The sequence below is a fragment of the Halictus rubicundus genome, chromosome 4, assembly GCF_050948215.1.
Source record: "Halictus rubicundus isolate RS-2024b chromosome 4, iyHalRubi1_principal, whole genome shotgun sequence".
Taxonomy (NCBI): domain Eukaryota; kingdom Metazoa; phylum Arthropoda; class Insecta; order Hymenoptera; family Halictidae; genus Halictus; species Halictus rubicundus.
Window position 1 is genome coordinate 10,998,697 of NC_135152.1, and position 23,009 is coordinate 11,021,705.

General features: G+C 33.7%; 6 protein-coding genes and 1 non-coding gene across 10 annotated transcripts; 5 read left to right on the forward strand and 2 right to left on the reverse strand.

Moving 5' to 3' along the window:
• Positions 1–3,859: 3,859 nt before the first annotated feature.
• Positions 3,860–7,316, reverse strand: LOC143353369 (ATP-dependent RNA helicase DDX54). Of its 2 annotated transcripts, none has more exons than XM_076786629.1 (12): positions 7,091–7,316; positions 6,801–6,996; positions 6,346–6,722; positions 5,954–6,269; positions 5,671–5,881; positions 5,370–5,596; positions 5,110–5,301; positions 4,905–5,040; positions 4,639–4,831; positions 4,444–4,582; positions 4,218–4,368; positions 3,860–4,129 (listed from the first exon to the last, which is right to left on the reverse strand). In XM_076786629.1, the coding sequence occupies exons 2-12, from the start codon at positions 6,993–6,995 to the stop codon at positions 3,933–3,935; spliced, it is 2,334 nt and encodes a 777-aa protein (XP_076642744.1). In that variant the 5' UTR covers position 6,996; positions 7,091–7,316; the 3' UTR covers positions 3,860–3,932. The 2 variants fall into 2 exon arrangements, with proteins under 2 accessions (XP_076642744.1, XP_076642745.1); XM_076786630.1 differs by having other exon boundaries at positions 7,081–7,316.
• A 173-nt stretch (positions 7,317–7,489) lies between these two features.
• On the forward strand, positions 7,490–8,724 carry Rpl24 (ribosomal protein L24). The gene is made up of 5 exons (XM_076786634.1): positions 7,490–7,591; positions 7,719–7,794; positions 7,934–8,019; positions 8,104–8,265; positions 8,545–8,724. Exons 1-5 carry the CDS (start codon positions 7,587–7,589, stop codon positions 8,678–8,680), a joined length of 465 nt encoding a protein of 154 aa, XP_076642749.1. The 5' UTR covers positions 7,490–7,586; the 3' UTR covers positions 8,681–8,724.
• On the forward strand, positions 8,341–8,473 carry LOC143353896 (small nucleolar RNA SNORA79). Its single transcript, XR_013082227.1, has one exon. It is a non-coding gene; the product is annotated as a small nucleolar RNA SNORA79 (small nucleolar RNA).
• Positions 8,725–9,053: 329 nt separating the features above from the next.
• On the reverse strand, positions 9,054–11,570 carry Had1 (beta Hydroxy acid dehydrogenase 1). Its single transcript, XM_076786649.1, has 6 exons — positions 11,414–11,570; positions 10,180–10,367; positions 9,875–10,083; positions 9,637–9,794; positions 9,419–9,561; positions 9,054–9,350 (listed from the first exon to the last, which is right to left on the reverse strand). The coding sequence occupies exons 1-6, from the start codon at positions 11,449–11,451 to the stop codon at positions 9,133–9,135; spliced, it is 954 nt and encodes a 317-aa protein (XP_076642764.1). The 5' UTR covers positions 11,452–11,570; the 3' UTR covers positions 9,054–9,132.
• A 745-nt stretch (positions 11,571–12,315) lies between these two features.
• Positions 12,316–17,150, forward strand: Rel (nuclear factor NF-kappa-B family member relish). Of its 2 annotated transcripts, XM_076786643.1 has the most exons (19): positions 12,316–12,541; positions 12,639–12,779; positions 13,024–13,167; positions 13,257–13,402; positions 13,536–13,699; positions 13,791–13,929; positions 14,020–14,164; positions 14,249–14,353; positions 14,422–14,533; positions 14,614–14,741; positions 14,807–15,001; positions 15,080–15,138; positions 15,249–15,494; positions 15,598–15,721; positions 15,779–16,023; positions 16,113–16,268; positions 16,339–16,446; positions 16,531–16,785; positions 16,858–17,150. In XM_076786643.1, exons 2-19 carry the CDS (start codon positions 12,704–12,706, stop codon positions 16,966–16,968), a joined length of 2,658 nt encoding a protein of 885 aa, XP_076642758.1. In that variant the 5' UTR covers positions 12,316–12,541; positions 12,639–12,703; the 3' UTR covers positions 16,969–17,150. The 2 variants fall into 2 exon arrangements, with proteins under 2 accessions (XP_076642758.1, XP_076642757.1); XM_076786642.1 differs by lacking the exon at positions 12,316–12,541 and having other exon boundaries at positions 12,548–12,779.
• Positions 17,151–17,473: 323 nt separating this feature from the next.
• LOC143353380 (vesicle transport protein SFT2A) lies at positions 17,474–19,191 on the forward strand. Of its 2 annotated transcripts, XM_076786650.1 has the most exons (5): positions 17,474–17,903; positions 18,004–18,021; positions 18,136–18,305; positions 18,494–18,611; positions 18,686–19,191. In XM_076786650.1, exons 1-5 carry the CDS (start codon positions 17,835–17,837, stop codon positions 18,812–18,814), a joined length of 504 nt encoding a protein of 167 aa, XP_076642765.1. In that variant the 5' UTR covers positions 17,474–17,834; the 3' UTR covers positions 18,815–19,191. The 2 variants fall into 2 exon arrangements, with proteins under 2 accessions (XP_076642765.1, XP_076642766.1); XM_076786651.1 differs by lacking the exon at positions 18,004–18,021.
• A 557-nt stretch (positions 19,192–19,748) lies between these two features.
• Pen (karyopherin subunit alpha) lies at positions 19,749–22,830 on the forward strand. Its single transcript, XM_076786648.1, has 8 exons — positions 19,749–19,905; positions 20,340–20,434; positions 20,609–20,922; positions 21,003–21,258; positions 21,348–21,486; positions 21,775–22,133; positions 22,196–22,528; positions 22,610–22,830. The coding sequence occupies exons 2-8, from the start codon at positions 20,369–20,371 to the stop codon at positions 22,700–22,702; spliced, it is 1,560 nt and encodes a 519-aa protein (XP_076642763.1). The 5' UTR covers positions 19,749–19,905; positions 20,340–20,368; the 3' UTR covers positions 22,703–22,830.
• Positions 22,831–23,009: the final 179 nt, after the last annotated feature.

The following is a 23,009-nucleotide window of genomic DNA, read 5'->3' on the forward strand; positions in this document are numbered from 1 at the left end:
CGTGTGACGTCGACGAGAGAGAGAGAGAGAGAGAGAGAGAGAGAGAGAGAGAGAGAGAGAGAGAGAGAGAGAGAGAGAGTTGGTAATGGTGTGGACGGGTGAACGGTAGATCGTAGACGTGACTGTCTGGTTACGAATAGACTTATTTCCACGGTCGCTGTCATTGGGATCGTGGCCGAGTAGCGTGGCTGCAGCTGCCTTGGCACGAATCTCTGGTCGAGAAACTAATCACGAAAATTCATTGTCCCCGCGCGGATTCGTTGTTTCCTTTTCAAAGACCGGACACGCGATACGCATGATCCGAGGATGATTCCCGGACACGTTTCCTTTCATATATGGGAAAAAATCCCTTACGGTCGAACAAAATCGGTAGTAGATTTTCTTCTAAAAAGCAATTTCTACCCTTTATATATAGTTTCCTTCAAGTCACAGCACGTTTATATTTCTTCTGTTCCTTGTTATTCTTCTTCTTGTATGTTGTACGTTACATTGGGGTCGTCAGCGACGGTGTTAGAGTAAGCTACAGTTTATTATATATTTTATTATAACATTAAATTTTTCTATGACGTTCAGTAATATTGTAGTCATCAGTCTTCATGGTTCTTCTGCTACTTCTTCTTCCATGTTTTACGTGGCATTGACTTCCGAGGCCATTAGCGACGGTCTTAGAGTAGGTTACATTTGATTGGACATGTTCATCTCTTTAACCTTTGTGCCAACATTGAAAATTTTTTATGGCGTTCAGTAATATTGTAACCGTCAGGCTTCACGGTTTTTGGAGCACATTTGTATACCTCAAATGTACGTAAGAACATTCATGTTTAGTGCATACTGTTCTACATCTTCGTAATGACTTGACAGTACAGAACGCAGGAATAAATTAACAACAATTTTAGTATACCTCCAACCCAATTATACAGAAAATACAACCCCTTATTTCTGTTACTCGAGCTACATGTTTTAACTTTATGTAATCCCAAGATTAATAGTTTCGTTACCTCGTTCGCTGTCGCCATTTTATCATCGCGGACAGGACATCGTCAACGTCATATCACATCATTTATTTTAAATTGCAAAAGGTCAAGTGAAACAACATAAATATTACTTTCTCTTCGCAGAATGAACAGTAAATTAAAAGGTCCGTTAAAGTTTATTATCTCTTCGCTTCGTTCTATCTTTGTATTCTATTACACCGTGAAAGAATACAAACTGTTGAGTCAAACGAGAAATCTCCATGACAGTTCTTTAGTAACTGTTCAGTTCTGTCGCATATATAATTTGCGTACGATTCGCAAAAACTACGTTCACATAGGAATCGTGTAATTTGCATTTTAGGTCGTTTACTTGTTCGCGAAGTTGATCGCGAGCGATGCAATGAATGTGTGAACCAGACACCCGTCCAGAAACGAGAGTAGTAACCGTAAACCTATAGAACAGTCTGGTGCGGTCAATTAAGTTCTGTTCTCGGAATCCATGAGGTTCTAGCAAGGCGAAGGTGTGGACAAGACCTCTTTAACCTCGACATCGACCTCGAACCTTCGTTGAACTTTCCAAACGATTTAATTTCGAAAGTCTCCAGATCAATCGGTGGAGTTGGAGCGATCGAGGATATTTTTCTAGGCAAAGGTCGTTTTCGTTGGCTATCCCCCTCGGCCACGAAGCGTGTTCACTATTATCCCATTAGGAGAGTGATCATGACCTACGAAAAATTCAAGGTCCGCAGTATCCATTTCATTTGTCCTACGATCTTAACCGACCTTCATTGATACCTAATGGAACTGCTCGTTAAGGCAAAGATTTACAAGAAAATAAGTATTTTATCGAACCAATAAAACGCGTTTACAATTATACATACGTACGGTAAGGGACCCAATTACTGTGTCTATATTAATTATACTTATTTTGAACCACTTTATTAATGTCCTTTTTAAATATCGTTGACTCTTTAATCATATTTACTGTACGATTGCAACAAACGTTCAAATAATTTCCTCAACAATTATATTCACGATTCTGATCGAACATTTCCCATCAGCGGTAGAAGGAAATAAACATCGAATTTTTAAATTGCTCGACGTATTTGCAATGCGTGCAGACCCTGCAATTTTTACGTATTGATTATTAAAACGTATACAATGCATGGAGAACGATACCCGTAACAAGCGCAGTATAATATTCGTATTGGAAACACACCGAGCCGATTCACAAAGAAATCGACAATTTCGGAGTAACGTGCATCTTCGAGGTGTACGTGCAAATGACTGCCGCGACCTTGCCCCGTGCTTTCAACAGTTGAACCATCTGCATAATTTGCGTCGATCAATATTGCAGTGAATAATTGCAAGGGAATTCGTGTTTTCGCGTGCATGCGGTTTATTAAACGACCGCGACATCTTAGACCTCAGCGGATCATTAAGAGGAGCCTTTGGTGCAGTACGGTGTAGGGTAAGGGACCCAATTATTATGGGAGTACCAATTACTGTGCCTATAATAATTATACTTATTTTTGAAGCATGATGAATATTAAAAGAGAGACATTAAATTTTTTCCATTAAAACCAGTTAATGTTATATATCTCTTTTTTAAATATTCATTATGCTTTGAAAACAAGTATAATTTATATGGGCACAGTAATTGCGTCCTTTACCCTGCGCATCTAGAAAATTAAGAAATTGGAGAATGTTCGTGGAGTGGAAACCCGTCCAGCCTTGTGTCGACGAGTTTCCTGTCGGAAATGAAACGAGCCCGAGCAGATATTTGATTACTCGAGAGCATGTGGACAAAATGTGCCCCGCCCTGGACGTTTCGTGAGCTAAATTGACTTGGGCGCGTCCGCGTCGCTTCTTTCGGTTTTAAACAACCTCTCCGCCGAGATTACTCCAGACGAGATTGATTAATTTGGCGCGAGCAGGCTCGTTTCCACGCGTCGCTTTCCTGCGGCAATCACGATTGTTTCTACTACTGCACTACATAAAAATAAACGATGACCACCGCTAACGAGTGATTCATATGTTACAGTATCACCGTTTAGCATATTACCAAAAGCCACTTATTTAAAACAGTTATCATTCGTGAGTCATTAACGGAACCACGATAGTTCTTCCCCTCCTTTCACTTTCATTCCTAAAATCGCGAAATTAGGTTTAATAAACGGCCAAGGACTGCCACTATACAACACCTGTTAGGATCATAACTGGTGGACCGCCACCACTTCTTTATGTATTTATACTCTATATAAAAATGTAGGAGTTTTATCGGGTTTCTACTTTATTATTACACTCTCGGATCAATTCCAGTTTCCATGCATAAATTATACGAAAAATCATGACGTCGAAATATATAAAAATTCGGTCATTTTGCAATTTTCCATTGAAGCTCAAATGGAATTTGGGAAACAATGCGAACGCATTTGTTTTCCAATTGTTTATTAATCCGTCCATGCCAAGAAACGAGTATTTATTTTTTGACAGCAAAAGAGCAAACAATTGAACAGGACTTATCGAGTTATCGCACGACAACTTGTCATTATTATTATGAAAATAAGATTTGGGAAATGTGAAACGCAATATGCTGATAAGATGTCAGTATAGTAATCTTGAGTTGGACACTGTTGATTACAACTGCTCAAAACAAACATAATAGTAAAACAGGATTGCTTAAAGAGAATATTGAATAAATCTTGGAGTCGTATTATCGGTAATAAGACACTTACAAGGGATTAATGTAATTTGAAATATTGGTTTCGCAAATAACACTCCAAATAACAGCACAATTTTTATCCTAAAATACACTCAATACAAATTTCTTTTTATCGTATTACGATATTTTACAATGGGCGAGGGATGATAACAAGATCCACTATTAAAAATAATTATCGTTTATATCGCAAAATGTATTCTATACAGACAGTTTATATACAGGAAAATTATGTTTTATCGTTTATTTCCTTTATTCTTTCCTCTATTCTTCTGACCTTTCCCGCCTTTTCTACCATTTCTATTTCGCCTTCGTTCCATCAACTTGCGCGCCTTCAGGACTTGTTCTGGTCGTTTAAGTTCGTTCTTTGTTTTAATCTTCTCTTTAAGTTTCTGATTGTGACGAGCCCAATGTGTATTAGCAGTTGTGAGTACTGAAACGAACGGAGTATTTTTTATTTTACACGGCCGTATTAAATAGTTAAGCATCGTGAAATTTTTTCAAATATTATTGTCGCTTACGTTTCTGCATTTGTGGAGACTCTTCCTCGCTATCGTCGTCGTTCGTGGCGTCTATTTTACTCTTCTCTTTCCAAGACGAATAACGATTCGATTTGTAACTCGCAGGAATCCAAACTCCCGACTCGGTTCGAATTTTTTTGATCTTCCGATCCTTAAAAGGAAACGAACATGATCAAAATTTTTTAATATTTTTTAATAAAATCCGTCAAAAGTGTAGAATGCATACGTTATTAACGGTGACCATTTTCTTCTTCTTCCTGTCCCATTTCTTAATTTGTGCCTGAAGACGTTGCGATTCCTCATTGTCTGCAGTTAAGTCCATCTGAACTTTGTCCGCTTCCGTGTTGAAAGAGTTCACTGCCAATCTACAAAACGAGAAAATGTAATTTACGCGTCTTGAAAGAGAAAGAATTTTTCCTACCCGTCTTCGGTGTGTTTATCCGGAGCAGAATATGGGATAAAGAACTCATCGTCCTTTGTTGCAGATCGTTTTTTCTTTTTAGAAGGTTTATATAAATCGTCAATATTTCTTTTCTTCGGTAACACGACAGTGTTAAATGCCGAGTTTATCTCCTCATTTGTGCTCGACGGAAGATTTATTTTCCTAGACCGATCTGTTTAAAGAAATCATTTATTAAATTGAAAATTTTTATGAAACTTAAATGCTCACATTATTAAAGTTTCTACCTTCTAAATTCTTTTTAGCTTCTAATTCCTCCGCTTTTCTGTGAAAATTCATAATGCTTTCCTTATGAAACGATCGTTTTGTTTTCATTACTTGATAGTCAGTCGAGGATGCTTTTGCTCCAATTTCAAATATTGTCTGTTATAAATAGGAATTTACATTTAGTGACTAATAATTATGTGATTTCTATAAATTGTGTATACGTACTCCTTGTGGTCTATAACTTAAAATCTTTGATAATAAATTTCTAGTGTTAGAAGAAACGTTGGAATATTCTGGTATAACACCTGCTTCACCAATGTGCAACTCCTTCACCCTTTTAATACTGTCGGAAGAAGCTGCTGGCCGAGATCTTATATATTGTTTATACGCGTTGTCACAAACTTTCTCCATGTTTTGCTGTAAATAAAAATATTTGACTCTGTTCAATCATTTTTTCATTTTATTTATGTTTGAAACCTACGTACCAGATCCGTGGAACTGTTATGCCAGTTTATTAATTCGGCAAGTTCTTCCTCTATCATATCTTGTGGCATTTTACCTACAGCGCCCTCCGCATTCTCTATGGATCCAGATGTCGGAATAATTCTTAGGGAACGACCAAGGAAAAGATGTAAGTCTACTAGATAAGCATATTCATCTGGGCTTACAATGTTGTAAGCAGTTCCTGTTCGGCCAGCACGTGCACAACGGCCTGTTAGCAAAATCAATCGTATTTTATACAAATTGTGCAAACAACAGAATATTAAACATAATTCACTCCCTTACCTACTCTGTGTACAAACAGTTTCGATTTAGCAGGAAAATTGAAATTGATTACGTTGTTTAAATGTGGAATGTCTAAACCGCGAGCAGCGACATCTGTTACCACAAGAACTTTAACTTTGTTAGTTTCAAATTTGGCTGTATTTATTTTCCTAGCTGATGGATCCAAGTTTGAATAAATGAATGTATTGGAAATTCCTGATTTGTCTAATACCTGGTAATAAAATATGAACATTATAGATGCCCAAGGTACAAGCTGCGTGAAAGTATAATAATTTATGTATACCTGGTGAATGTATTCTACATGATGCTGTGTCGCAGCAAATATTACTGTCTGAGAATCACTTTTAATAACGTTCTTTAATAAACATAACAGTACTGCTAATTTTTCTTCAGGTCTGCACACTATGAATGAAAGTGTCAATTGTTCTGGTATTTTGCTTTCTACATCCAAACGCACTAAAACAGGATCAGACAATCCAGCTTTTGCAAAATCTACCAGAATCTTGGGAAGCGTTGCAGAAAATAGTACTGTCTGACGAGCTTCTGGTAGTCTGTTTGCAATTTCATTAATCTGTTCCCCAAAACCCATCTCAAATAATCTGTAATACAAAGTACAAAATATAAGTTGTACAACTTTTTAAAAATTCAATTCACTGTTAATGAAAATGTTCTCACCTATCAGCTTCATCAAAAACAACATACTCAATGCTATTCAATTGTAAATCCATCTCTATACATATGTGCAAAAACCTTCCAGGTGTTGCAACCAATATATCAGGATTTCCATGAATTGCACTGAATTGATTCTCCATGCTATCACCTCCCAAAATAACAGAAGCTTTCAAGCCTGTGAATTTTCCTAAATCCTTTATGAACTTTAATGTTTGCAATGCCAGCTCACGAGTTGGTGACAAAATTAAAGCTCTTGCACCAGCTTTCGCTTGTCTTGCTTTTAATTTTTCGAACAGAGGAAGTAAAAAGCAAGCAGTTTTTCCACTGCCTGTTCTTGCCATAGCCACTATATCGCGGCCTTCCAATGCTAAGGGGATCGTCTGTAAAATGTAATTCCATACAATTTTATACTCGAGCATAGAATATAATGATGTTTTTATTATGGTCAGATCATTTACCTTTCGTTGAATAGGTGTTGGTATTTTGTACCCACGTTTCAGTATTCCCTTTAATACAGGATAGCTAAGAGCCATAGACTGAAACCCTCCTGACTTTTTACACGCTTTCTTTTTAATTTTCGTAATTTCTTCATCCTCATCGTTGTCACTCACTTCCTTGGGGTCAGCAAACCCCACAATATCTGTGTCTTTCATTCTAAAAATGTATGATAATTAGATGTATCAATAGGCTTATATATTTTTTGATTCATACTTATTTACGTATTGTTTAAAAAGTAACCTAAAATCGCCTGGCACGTGGCTTTGTTGACAGATCTTGGAAGTGACTACAAACAGTCTTCCTGATTTAACGATTAAATACTGTTCGAAATGCTACTCGATCATTATAATTAGAAGGTTTCTGAAGTTTTCAATTGTCATATAATTTCAATCACATTGTCAACAATTGCCATATAGTGAAAACACAGACAATTCACTATGTACATAGATTCACCATTGACAGAGAGGATATGAGAGTCAATGAGAGTGTTCACGCCAAAGATGAGATATTGGACGGTTTTTCTCACGCATGCGCAACGATTTTGGCGTCAGCAAATATCAGTGCAGCAATGTAATAACTATCGTAGAACTATGTAGATCAGAACTAGGTCATCTAGTGACAGACTGCTAGTGATTTAGACAGTGGGAATATTATTGTTAGCATACTGGTACTGTCAGGTTTGAGCGCGTCGAATGTGGAGGGGATCGGCCATTTTTGTCGCAACCATCTTTTCGACATAATCCAACATGAAGTAAGTGAAGGTTTTTAATGAAATAAATATCCACCGAGTGTAGTGCAATCGTTTAAAATATTTTCAATGCATAGAGATAGTCCCATCGCTAAAATGTTGCTAATAAATATGTTGTCAATCTTTTTAGGATCGGTCTTTGTGCGTACAGTGGATATAAAATATATCCGGGCCATGGTAAAACCATGGTCAAAGTGGATGGAAAAGTAAGTAAATTATGATTTTCATAAATTTGTTGTGCTTTAAAATCAAATTCTTACCGACCGAATCATTCGCAATTCACAACGTCAACCTTTTGTTTACGTTATACTCATGTGTCAACCTTAACCTCTATAATGTTTTTAGACATTCACTTTCTTGAATTCAAAATGTGAATCTGCCCATTTAATGAGGCGTAATCCTAGGAAAGTCACATGGACTGTACTCTACAGGTATTATTTGCGTTGTTTGCAAAGTTTACAAGTTTCGAAAGTTTTACTCAGAAATTGATTACAACACCTGATGTAACGTTCTAGACGGAAGCACAAGAAAGGTCAGGAAGAAGAGCAGGCAAAGAAGAGAACGAGACGTACGCAAAAATTCCAACGTGCCATTGTCGGTGCATCTCTCACAGATATCTTGGCCAAACGTAACATGAAACCAGAAATCCGTAAAGCCCAAAGAGATCAAGCTATTAAGTATGTACAATTTGATTTCATATATATATATATATACATTCATTGGAGACTTTCTATTATACAAAAAGACATTATAGACATCTGTTCCTTTGACGTGATACCTCATGACACGTTAGATTTCAGAATGTCTTAGATCAATCGTGGACTGCTTCACCCAGAATTGTTAGTTAATGTTCGCACTGTCTGGCTTTTGCGGGTTCATACAAATGCTATGGCATTACATATTTTATGATTCCTATATCTATCAAATATTTAATATTTTTTGTCCTATAATTTCAGAGCTGCTAAGGAACAGAAGAAAGCAGCAAAAGCGACAAAGAAGGCAGTGGTTGCTCCTAAGACCAAATCAGTGCCCAAACACAAAGCCGCAAAAGTGACGCAAAAATCAGCGCCACGTGTTGGAGGAAAACGTTAAAATCCGAACACAATGCAAATAAAGTAAACTTTATATTTAAAAAATTCACTTCTCTTTTTTGCTCCCTATTATCTTGAATTAATCGGGCGATGACAACATTTCTACAGTCACAAATTCCTTTTATTCGAATTTTGTATATACGTATATCCAGAATTGAATGTTTTCTCCACAACCAACTGGAAAGTGACCTAATGTAATAACGTAATAATGTAATAAACTAAAATAATAAAAATAAAGCCAAGTCGAACTTATCAAAACAAGTGACAAACGCAATGACGGCGTTTGTCGCATTTATAAAATAAGTGCAGCCTGCAATAGTTCTATCAGGAGCGAAGTTATCTATTCAGAATCTTTTAGATGAAACAACAGAATCTTGACAATTTTATTTATTTATTTCAAAAATAATATTTTTACATTTAGTAGGATCGTTGTACATAGCTTAAAAGTAATAATCAGTTCTTTTTATTCAGTTCCTTTTTCAACAATGAAAGTCTAGTCAGTGCTTCATCTCTCCAGGCACGTCTCTCTTGAAGTTTGTCCAATGGACACATTTCATTCAACTGTTGGCTGATCTTCTCCGCCATCTCGCCTTCAAATTTGGGAGTAGGACCAAAAGTCATACTGACATCGTATATCGAGTTTTTGTATGTTTCACAATATTTCTTCATTCCTGAAAAAATAATAATTCTAAAATATCTCGGGAATTTTGCTCTTCTTCGCCTACAAAATAAAATTTACCTTCAGCATTCAAATGAGCAACTTCAAAGGCACCGAGGAAAGCGTATCGCATTCCGAGACCCTCGCTCATAACTGTATCTACATCTTTAACGCTCAAAATTCCATCAGCTACCAATCTCCATGCCTCGTTCAAAATCGCGTATCTAAACATATCAAATTTCGCTGATGAATGTGTCAAATTTTCCTAATAAAATTGATCGACGTTAAAGTATCCATACTGTATACGGTTGAGCGCGAATCCGTCTATTTCCCTACTGAATACAACGGGTTTCTGACCGATTTCAGCCATGATAGCTTTAGTTTTTTCTGGGATTTCAGGCAGTGTCCATGGTGCGGGAACAATTTCTACGACAGGTGCATAGTACGGGGGATTTACCTAAATTAATAAAAACAAAAACAACCGATCACTCAATATTTTCCTCCTACAGATTTAACCTATTTCACTCGACTACATACCGGGTGTGACACAACTATTTGTGCACGATGTTTTAATTTTTCGCTAATTAACGACGGACGGAACGTGGACGTGGAAGAAGACAGAATTACTTTGTCGTCGACTACTTTGTCCAGTTCACCGTAAAGCTTTAATTTCAATGGTAGATTCTCAGGAACGCATTCTTGAATTAGCGTAGCTCCTTTTACAGTCTCGGCCAAATTGGATGATCCTGCTCATAATATTTTAAAATTTAATTCAATAATGTTTAGATGCGATATGTAGTAACGGTTACAACATCTGTATCGAAGTCTTACGAATCGCGAACCTTTAATTAACTTAAATTGTTGTTCCGCGGTAAGTGTACCCCTTAAAAGACCACCATCTTCAAGACGCTTTAATTGCTGCTCGATATCATCGAGAGCCTTCGTAATTTGTTCATTTACAATGTCGTAAATAGTTACTTCGTATCCCACGCTGGCAAAAAGCATAGCCCAGCTGCGACCAATTAGGCCGCTAAAGAATAGAAATTGAATAATTATTACATCGTATAATAGAATTGAATAAAACGGAATGCTGTTTCTCTGATGTGACGTTACGAATCACGGTATACCATTTTAAAATTTTCTTTTGAAATAGATTGATTCATGTAATTCTCCACTATTTATCATTAAACTTTTCCGTTGTTATCTTATCTACGGTAAACTACTTCAAGCTATCACTGGTAACATTTTTTCGGATGAACTAAATAAGCTAAAAAATGGCTTGTATGTATATAAATGTAATTCTACAAGCATTATTTTCAATGAACAACAGTATCCAATAGAATCGTTCGGTATGAATGTCTTGTCAGTGTAACGCTGCATTTTTTAAAATGTAAATTACCGATACATCGCATCTGAGAAAGTTCATTGATCAAAACATGAATGTATTACCAGTTAACATTACGTAAATTAATGTTAGAAACTTTATATCAGAAAATTTTTTCTATCTTTAAATAATTTAGTAGCCTATATGTTAATTGTGACTACAGTAGAACTGCGTTTATCCGCATCCTGTTCATCGGGATTGCCAAACATAAACCCTGTCTTTTTTTTATCCGTTAATTAATTAATATCCTGAGTTTACGACTCAGAACCGACTGAACTCACGATGGCAAAGCGTCTACGTCTAAGATCGTGCAGTATGTAACCGTCACTCAAATCTGACAAAAGAAACTCACAGCTTCTTTACAACATCTACAACATTTACAGTTATAGTGAATGTATATGTATTTTGCTTCATACTACCAATATTGTTGTAAAAGTATACATATAAAATCTGCAATAAATGAAATACATAAAATGTATTTATGTTATTTATATTGTTGAATTTTCCGGATTTCCGGTCATCCGGATCGAGCCTACACGCTTCGAGCCGGATAAAAGGAGTTCGACTGTAATGTGTCATCGATTTTACATAGATTTTGGACTGAGTTAAATAAACAAATAAAATATATCTTTATATTAAAAATATTATATTATTTAATAAAGTTTCATTCTCACTGAATAAAGTTCTTTTACCTTCCAATGATACCAATTTTTTCGTTCTTAGCCGACATTGTAAGGCAGTTGAAACACTAAAGAACAAAACGTAAATGCAATGTTTAACACTGTGTATCTCGCCTTTCGAATGCACAGTATATATAAGCAGCAGATTATACCCCACTACGACCTGTTCGACCGTGTGGTAATATATGTTGTCGTCTTTATTCAACCACCACTACCGAAAAATTTGAGTACCACGATTGCTATCTTTAAACTCAATCACATCGAAAGCCGTTATCGCTTTTAAGTGGTTTATTGAGAATAAATTGTTATTATACGATGTGTATCTTACATTATTACTATTAAATATCATTTTTTGGTCATGCATTCGTAAGGTATATTAGTGACTCATATTTATGAAGAACGATATATTATAATATAATGACAATGTTATCAAAAACGATCATCTATTAGTTAATTTTATTACGCCGTACGTTTGGTGTTGCAACTACGAACAAGCTTTCAACAAGATAGTCAGTGGAGGCTTGGACTTGACGTAATTGAACCAGATATCGATTATCGAATAAGATATTTTATGAACTTTTTAAAAATATATGCCCTTAGCGATTTCCAGTCAATTGAAGTAAATTACAAATAATAAATAATTCTTTGATTCAATGTATAGAATTTGATTGAAATATATATATATATGTAAATATACACAGAGGAATTTTCTGGTAAGAATAAGTATGTGTATGTTGTTCATAAATAGTATTTAATTTTATTCTTCATTTCAATAAGAAATTCAGAATATAGAATCTGCATACTTTCCTTATTGTTTGAAATATTGACAGACATACACGGTTATGTACTCCTACAATGATAATCTTTTGTTTCGTAGAAAGAGAAAGATCGAAGAACGATAGAGTGAAAGCAAATCGAAGGAAATCATGGAAGTGAACGAAAAATATACATTAGTATCAATATAAGTGTAATGTATATAAGTGCGTGTCATGGTGTGTATAGCGGGAAACTTGTCTGTAAATGGTAAAGAGTGACTGGCTTGGCGCTGGATTTCCACGGGGAAAAACCTGCAACCGAACTCAAGGTTACATGTATCTACGTCTTGTCAAGATAAGTTGCAGCTTGCAGTATACATGTTTGGTTAGTATCCTACTCATCACAGACTTTTCCTGGAACCAACTACTATTTTATAAATTTGTCTACGATTATTTTATTTCCAATATTTTTTGTTTATTAGTTTCCTTCTATCTGATACAGTGAATAGTTATCTGATTGTGTGACTCTTAATCAAAAACTATAACAATGCCAGAGGTTTTTGAAAATTATGCCGTTTACAAAAGTGTAACCGAAAACGAGGATTATTCTTCTCACGGACATGGTAATTTTTTTTAATGTTTTCTTATGTGTTAAAAATTTGGAGTTTATTGATTACCTTTCTTGTAATTTTACCTTACTAATAACAGTATATCAACTTATAGTTGAAATATAATGGTATATCAATGTTCAATGAGCTCTATATACAGTATTATAGAATTAGATTAGAAATATTGAAACATGAAATTATAGTTCAATTTTAATATTATGTATTCTTATTAAGATATATATTTGTTTTTATTCTCAAGATTTGCTAATGATGAATACTCAAGATGCATTTAGTCCCTTTAATGGATCTCAAGGGATAAGTGCTGCATCACCTTCTTCAACATTTTTGTCATCGTCTCTGTCACCACTGTATAACATGGATGTGAGTTTTAAAGATGTCACAGGTACATATTAATATTTTTTAAAATTTACCGTTTTACATAATGCATAACAACGAGTTTGTAAACCATAAAATCTATTATTTGTATTTTAGTTATTGGTGAACCATATCTTACAATCGTGGAGCAGCCAATTGACAAATTTCGATTTCGATATAAATCAGAGATGATAGGAACACATGGAAGTTTAGTAGGATCAAATGTTGGAAGTGGTCGCAATAAACATTACCCAGCAGTTCAGGTACATACGTCTATGATTAAATCTTAAGAAATAAAAGAATATGTCCACGGATTATTTATTATGTTATTTTTCCATTTAAATGAATAACGTAGTAGTACTTTTGTCAGATGATTAATGATTTTATACTTTTCAGTTACATAATTTTCCTACAAGTGCAAAAATACAATGTACATTAGTTACATCTGAAGAGGGTAAAAGGATACCTCATGCCCATAGATTGGTACGTAGAGTAAATGGGGAGGATTACGATGATCCCCATATAATCGATGTCACTCCGGAGAATAATTTTATTGCAACGTATGTTATATTCCATTTAATTATGACTAATATTACTGCACTTATTTGTATTTAATTGCTTCTCGTTTCTTATTAATTGTATAATACACAGATTTCATGGGATGGGAATTATACACACAGCAAAGAAATATGTACGAGAAGAACTTATTAAAAAAATGCGACATGAAGCAATAGAAAAAAAAAAAAGAGAATATGGAAGTGATACCCTTACTACACGAGAAGAAGCTCAAGTATGTTATTTTAATTTTACTTTGTAATTATCTTCATTTATTTCTTATTATTCTTATACAAATCATATAACCGATTACTTGCTTTTAAAGATCAAACATGATGCAGATATTTATCAAAAATGTGTGAACCTAAATAGTGTTGCACTATGTTTTCAAGCATTCATTTTGGATGAACGCAATGTTATGAGACCAATACAAAACTGTACTGTTTATTCAAAACCTATTAATAATCTGAGTAAGTAAAACATTATAATAGATATATGAAAGCATTTTAAACAAAAAAATAGTTCATAATACATCCATATTTTTAATATATCAGAAAGTGCATTAACTGGAGAACTGAAAATATGCAGAATTGACAAACACACTAGCAGTGTTGATGGAGATGAAGAAGTTTTCCTACTCGTAGAAAAAGTAGGAAAAAGTAAGTATACTTTTCTTTAGTCTGAGTTATAGGAAAGTTTTTCCAAATTAATATTTCTTTCATTTCAGAAAACATAAAAGTAAGATTTTTTGAGGTAGATGAGGATAATAGCGAAGTTTGGAGTGACTATGGACGTTTCTCAGAATTGGATGTACATCATCAATATGCAATTGTATTTCGGTATTTCAGCAATTTAACAGATGAACTTTTAAAAAATAATCATTATTTACCTAGAATTATGTTTATATATACTTTTGCAGAACACCAAGATATAAAGATTCTACTATTACATCCCCAAAGGAAGTCTTCTTGCAACTAGAAAGACCAACTGATGGTGACTGTTCCGAGCCAATAAAATTTATTTATAAACCAAGCGATAGAATTATAGGTAACTCAAATACTCAAAACAATTCTAATGGCCGTCAAACAAAATAAAAAACATTTAATTCACAGGAAAGAAGCGTCAAAGAATGTCCTACTCTGGAAGTAGCGATTTATCGAACTTCGTATTACCCAATTGTAATAGTGAAATAGGAAATATATCAGGAATTTCAAATGGAGATAGTCGAGAAATTTCTCAAGAGATAAAAAAGTTTTTCCCACAGACTGAAAACGTACATACAGTTTTTGATAATATAAATATTGATGGTAAATTATAAACATATCATTACAATGTGCAACTGTTTATAATTATTTTTATACAGTTTTATCTGTTTATTTTAACAGAATATATTGCAGAATTGAACGAAGAGTTATTGACGACTGATGGCCCATCATCTAAACAGGTACATGTTGCTTATTATTCTGTATTTTATATTTTAATATTTCATTATTTACTATTAATTTTAACTTTAACTTCACTATCAAATTATAAAATATCTATTTTGTTTTCTAGCATGAAAATGATATAATGTTTCCTAAAAATATACTTATGGAAGCTATGAGATACATGAAATTAGATCCGAAAAATTGTCAAACACAGATACGTAAGCTACTTAAATATCGTTCCACTTTTGGAGATTCTCCATTGCACGCAGCACTTCGGTACGATCAACGTGACATTGTCAAGTACATATTAATGCTGATAAGCTCTGATAAGGATTGCAAGATACTTGTCAATGAACAGAATAGCTCTGGCAAAGTAAATGTCTTTTCCATACCTCTCTTTTTCTTTAACAAATGTTCAATTAGCTTCAAATATTTATTGTTGCAACATAATTACTTATAATGCATTCATTTATTAGACGCCGCTGCATTATGCAGTTCTACAAAATCTTCCAGAAAGTATAAAAGCACTACTCGTGCTTGGAGCTGATCCAAACCGATCAGATGAACAGGGATGTTGTCCATTACACATTGCTGTTAAAAGTAAGTGGAAAGATAAATTAATAATGTACAATGCATCTATAAAATTATTTATTTTAGATCCTCAAGCTGGTGCTTGTGTGAGAACTTTATTATCAGATAAAAAAACTAAAATGGAAATTCATAATGATGCTGGATGGACACCATTGCAACTTGCAGCAGAAGCTGGTTCATACACTGCAGTATGTTTACTTGTTGAAGCTGGGGTAAATGTAAATAGTACCGATATGTCATATGGTCGAACTGCATTACACATTGCTGTAGATGGCGGACACAAAGATATTGTTGAATATTTATTGAAAAAGGTATGACATTATTTAAATAAAATTAATTATAATTATGAATTGTGTTATTAAACATTGTAAATAATGTTAGTAACCTTGCATTGTTATAGACAAACATTGACATAAACAAAAGAAACTTCAGTGGAAATACTGCTTTACACTCAGCAGTTGTATATTCTGGTGTAAGAGCAAAAGAGTTGTGTGCATTGTTAATCAAATATGGAGCAGATCCACATATTCAAAATCACAATAGAGAAACAAGCGATGTATGTACTTTTTTTAAAACTATATTTACTGATTGTAATTATCTAATATTTTATTCAATATATTTACCAGGATGAAAGGAAGACCACACATGTAAAGGAAGAAGTTAACTCTGACGATGAAAACTCTGAAGAATTGAATGGACAATCGTCGTTTGATTTGGCGATGAGCAAACCAGATGTAAGTTATTATTCATTTTTGTTTACATGTATGCATGCTTTCATTGATTATGACACTTTAAAGTAAATGATGTATTTTGTATAGATTTTGCAACTTCTTAACGGTCAAACTGAAGAAGCACCAAGTGAAATTTCTTCCGTTTTCACTAAACAAGAAATACAAGATGAGGACTCGCAGCAGGAATTGTTAAACAATGAGCAGAAACAACAATTGTCCAATATTCTTGATGAAACACAAGGATGGAGAAAACTTGCTAAACATTTGAAATTTGAATCCTTTTTAAGGACATTACAACATACTTCGTTGAGCCCATCACTACTCCTATTAAATTACATAGACGTAAGTTATAAATTTATTTATTGCGGTACTATATTATACTATACGTTTTTAACAAAATAAATGTTTTTTTAGGTTCAGTCATTGATGTCCCTAACCGATCTGGAAAGGGCATTAAGAGATATTGATGAAACCAAAGCGGCGAATTACGTTAATGGAATCATAAGTGTACACATGCAGTCTTAATCGTAGACTATGTTTTGTTGCTGTTAAATTAATTTATACCATTTATTATATATATATAGTATACACTAAAAAATTGTTAAAGTGTACGTCATTTTTGTATCTTACGTTCCGTAGTTCTTAAATTACATCACTTATAAATGTACATATTCCACATAAACAATAAACTTTCTAATAGAAGAAAACTGCGTCAAAATATTTTCATAAAGGCAGCCAAATTTTTTCCTATCCAAATAAATCCTATTTTTTTAACTTTTAGTTAATCTGTACTTGTGATCTATTACTATTATACTATTATTATACTGTTTGTGATCTACATACCCAAATTAAATTCTTTTAAGCAATACACTGTATAGTGTATTTAACCAAACATTTGTGTAGTCTTTATTATCATTATGACCTGTCAAGGTAATTTTTTTAAATTTTAATATTGCGTCACCCAATGTTTGTCGGATATGTTTCGGAAATTTTTTTTATTTATCTACGGAAAAAATATACGTAATTTTTTAAATGCAGAATGATTTATGTATACATAGTACGAATTATATAGTGCATATAGGGAAACAGCTGTTTCGTGTAGTGCAGTTGCATATTAGTAACACACCTTACTTTTCTACGAGAAAAGTATAGAGAAAAATTCTTTAGCGGTAATATCTTGGTTATTAATATGTGTTTGTCAACTTTTTGTATTAATATCAGTTAAACATATAGCAATTATCGTATCAAACGTGTATATTGAAATGAATCACATATTTACGGGGGGCGGGCTGTTTTCAATTTCGTGAGGAGAGACGTTATTGTGTTAATATATAATAGTATTACAGATATAGTATTGTTTTTGAAGAAGTACGTTTAGTTTAATACAAAAGATGGATAAACTAAGAAGAGCACTGAGTGGCAATGATCAGTGCGATGAAGAAAGTGGTATTATTGGTCAGGTAATTAATATTATTTTTAATAATACTCGTTGCATACGTATATTTTTATTTTGCTATTGTATACAATATTATGTTCAATGCTTGCAATTGTTAATGGAAGGTTGATGCGGACTTTACGGTAAGAGTGTAAATTTAGATTCATAAAAAATAATACAAGTTTTTTTTATTTTTCAACAACAATATCCTTCTTTAATAGTAACTTATTGTTAACTAATTCAAATTTTATTTTTAGGTTATGGACCAAAGTACATTGAGTTGGTCTACTCGGATTAAAGGTTTTGCTATTTGTTTTATTGTTGGTATATTGTGCTCCATCCTTGGATCGTTTGCTTTATTTTTACATAGGGGACTCACAGTATTCGCCGTATTTTATACACTAGGGAACATTATCTCGCTAGCAAGGTAACATTTTTTCAAATTTAAAAAATTGTGTATTTTGTACATATATACATTATCCACACAATCATATATTTCCCTTATAATTATCTATAGGTAGTATAATATTTTATTATCTTTATCGAAAGAGAAAAGAAGTACTTAAAAAATTTGTTTGTTAACAATTTAAATTAAAGTATTGATTCTACTTGTAGTACGTGCTTTTTAATGGGACCATGTAATCAGTTAAAGAAGATGTTTGCCGCAACAAGAGTAGTTGCAACAGTCTTAGTATTTGTTGCTCTTGGAATGACGCTTTTTGCAGCGTTACATGTAAGTATAACGAAAACAGTTCAATATGTGTATTATTATAATATAATAATTACAATTACTATTTGTATTTTTAGCTAAAAAATGCTGGATTGGCTCTTCTGTTTATAATTATCCAATCACTGGCAATGACATGGTATTCTCTGTCTTACATACCTTATGCACGTGATGCTGTCAGAAAAACTGTGGAATCTTGTATAACATGAAAGAAATCTGGAAAGCTCGCAGTGAAATTCTTTACTTAAAACGGTTTATGTAGCACAAGTTATGAACTGAGATATAGAAATAACTTAAAGATACAAAGCATAATGTTAACTTTATACAAATAAGTGTGCATTTATTTTGTAAATGCTAAATGTTTATGTGTACTTGAACGACAATACAATGATAATGTTTTTGAACGTAGATTTAATATTATAATATTTTATAACAATTCTGTAACTAAATGAAGTTATACAGTTTATATAAGATTTACACAGAATATTCCAATAATATAATTATACCATTTCTTTTGTAATACTTGTTATACATAAGCATTGTACAATATCAATAGTTTTGTACATTAAAATGAAATTAACCCATTCATTCTATCCATAATATAAATCCCTTTGTACCGAGCATTTGCATTCTTCTTACAGCAGAATAAAATCTTGTGAAATAATTAATGTCGTTGTTGCTTTATTACGATACAATTTCTTCTTGCATACCAGTTTTCTAATAATATATATGCTTAAATTAAAATTTTTTAAGTCTTCAATTTATAAGACTGTTTTTTTTTCCTTATCGATTGTATTTTTTAATATCTCCTGACTTCATTCATGTTATTCTTTTAATAAAGTATTATTATTTTATACATGCTATATATACGTATATATATCGTGATACAAATATTTCGATAATAATTAAAGAAAATGGCAAGAAACAAAATCAAATTGATGTTAATATTATACGTTTTATGAACATTTTTAAAAGATGATTGACGGTAGTTAAGAAACACAGTTCAATTTAAAAACTGAACGTTGAATATTAATGGACCAATCGTGTATCGTCGTCACTTCAACCGCCAATCATACATCAATACGGTATTTCGTCATACAAAAATGGACGTTCTAATTGGACGAAGATAAACAATAATTTCTTTCCCGTTCTCCGATCAGTAGCAACAGGTTCTAAGTACAAAGAAACTTCACTAGCAGCCATTGTACATTTGACGCGCGGGTCGCGATCAGCAGTCCATAAAGTGCCCAATAATTCGTGATCTGTTCCATCAATTCTTCTATTGATTGACGTATTTGCGGTAAGCGAAACTTTATTAGTCTGTGAGTTACTTGAAACTGTGTCGTAGATTTGGCTTGTATTACACACGAAAACGTTCCGAAAAGATCGCAAATAACCGTTAGAAAACGTTCGTTCAAATTAGCGTGATATTTAACCGTAATTTATCACACGATACGTGTACATATTCGTTGACGTGGTTGGAAGTGTAATTATTTGTACACGTGTAAACCAATAATACGAATATCTTTTCGTATAATAAATTAGACAGAAGTCATCGTGAATGTCTTGGAGTCTTGTATACTGTTGAGTAACAGTACACCGAAAACATTTTTCCGTTTTTTCTTCTTTTGCATTGCCTTACGATTTAAAGAATTTGGTTGAAAACTTTTATTGTCTTATGGAATGGTTATTATATGCCATCGTAGTATTACCTATTTTTTTCTTTTTTCCTAGAAAATATATACACGGAATTTGTCGAGAAAATGCCTGCACCAGAAGTTGAAAGCCGCGACCGAAAGGCCACCTTCAAATTCTATTCCAAGCATGAAGTAAGTTTGTTAATTCGCAATCTTAATAAAGTAATTACAATAAGAAAACTTGGAACGATATATCGTTAATTTAACATGGATTCAAATAGAATTAACATGTACAAATGAATTTGATTGTGTTATTATTTGTTATATAACATTAGTTATTATTTGTTATACAACTTGCTATTATAGGAGGCACGTAGAAGACGAAATGAAATATCAATAGAACTGCGAAAAGCTAGGAAAGACGATCAGTTATTCAAACGTCGTAATCTCAATATCGGGCAAGAGCCACAAAGCCCAACTAGTGAAATTAATCAGTCAGCTATTTCTACATCAATAGATGATATTGTGGCTGGTATGCGATCTAAGGATGAAACGATTCTACTTCAAGCAACGCAAGCATGCAGGAAAATGTTGAGCAGAGAGAAGAGCCCACCTATAGATACTATGATAGCACGTGGAATTGTGCCACGCTGTATCGAGTTCTTGGATTATTTTCACAAGTACATATATGCCATAGAAAATTTATATTACTATTATCTTGTGTAACGAATCATTTTATACATTCTTTAAATATTTATAGTGCTCCATTACAATTTGAAGCAGCATGGGCACTGACTAATGTAGCTTCTGGAACGTCTGATCAAACTCATATGGTTGTCAAACATGGTGCCGTACCGAAATTGGCTGAATTGCTGAAATCTACATCGCCTAATGTTGCTGAACAAGCAGTGTGGGCTCTTGGAAATATTGCTGGAGATGGACCAGGAGCTCGTGATCTGGTTCTTGCTCATGATGTTATGCCTCGTTTGTTGGAATTAATCAAACCTGACACTGCTGTATGTAATATATACATAGAGTATTTATTCAATGAAAAAATATAATTAAATTTTTTACCGGTAGTAATACAAGTTGATTATTGGTGCAGGTGACATTTACTCGCAATATCGTTTGGACACTGTCAAATTTGTGTCGTAATAAAAATCCTCCACCTCCGTTTGAAATTGTACAAACTGCATTGCCAGTTTTAAACCGCTTACTTAGCAACAATGATAAAGATATACTTGGTGAGTGAATTATACTTATTACCAAAATGTTCTAAGAAATATTCATTTCTATAGGAAGACGCTAGAGGTGTGCGAGAATCCGAAAATGTAGATTCGGGTTCTCAAAAATTTCAGGATTCTTGAGAATTTTCGCGATTATTCTCGAGAATCCCGAAATTTTTGAGAACCTAGCCTGATCCCGAATAAAATTCCCGATCCGACATTTTCGGGTTCTCGCACACCTCTAGAAGAGATAACTTTCTATATTAAGTATACAGCAGTTTTTAACATTACAATTTAATATTATAGCTGATGCTTGCTGGGCTCTTTCTTACCTCACTGATGGACCCAACAATAAGATACAAGTTGTTGTGGACAGTGGAATTATTCCGAAACTTGTCGATTTACTTGCTTCAACCGAAGTAGTAGTTCTGACACCAGCACTTCGTGCAGTTGGAAATATAGTTACAGGCACTGACATACAGACAGATGCGATAATAGCAGCAGGTGGTTTACAACATTTGGGAGTGTTATTGCAACATCATCGCATTAACATTGTAAAAGAAGCAGCATGGGCTATCAGCAATATTACTGCTGGTAACATGGATCAAATCCAACATGTTATAAATGCTGGTTTATTACCACCCTTGATACACGTTTTACAAAATGTAAGTAAACTGTGCTTCTTGTCTTATGAAAGTGATGATTAATGTTACATTTCATTATGCAGGGAGATTTCAAGTCTCAAAAAGAAGCAGCCTGGGCTGTAACCAATTTGACTTTAGGTGGATCTGTCCAACAGTTGGCTCAATTGGTGCAGTTGGGTGTGCTAGTACCATTTTGCAATTTGTTAGACGCCAAAGATTGGAAAACTGTACTTGTTGTTCTGGACGGCTTGACCAACATATTGAATGCAGCAATGAAAATGGGAGAAGCTGAACGTGTAGCTATTATGATAGAGCAAGCAGGTGGTCTGGACAAACTTGAGGCTCTGCAGCAACACGATACTGAGCAAGTGTATCAGAAAGCCATGGCGATGATCGATACTTTCTTCTCAGAAGAGGTAAATAATCTTACAACTTCTTACAATTCAATCAATGAAAAACAATATTTTTTATATTACAAATCAACATTGTATTTTTAGGACGCTGAAGAATCTGCAATAGCACCTGCAGCAGATGATGGTCAATTGGAGTTCAAACCAACTGAAGCAACACAAAAAGGTTTCGAATTTTAGAATTTCCTGATCATTTGTCGTTTAATATGTAGCGTGTGTTCTTCCAGTTCGTTTTGTAAATAGATATACACTTGTTCATCATGAAAGATAAATATTAAAGACAAAAACCACTTTGTCTTTTTCATATTTCTTTACTGATGTTTTGTGTGCTCCATGACAATAGCAAGTTTCATTTAATGTTCCTTTTTATAGATAGCTTTAAAATTGCCAATCGATTATTATTCTTTCTTTTTCCATTTCTAGAATACTAGTTTAAGAGTATGTTTACTATATCAATCATAAGCTTTGTGATCTTTGTAACAGTCAT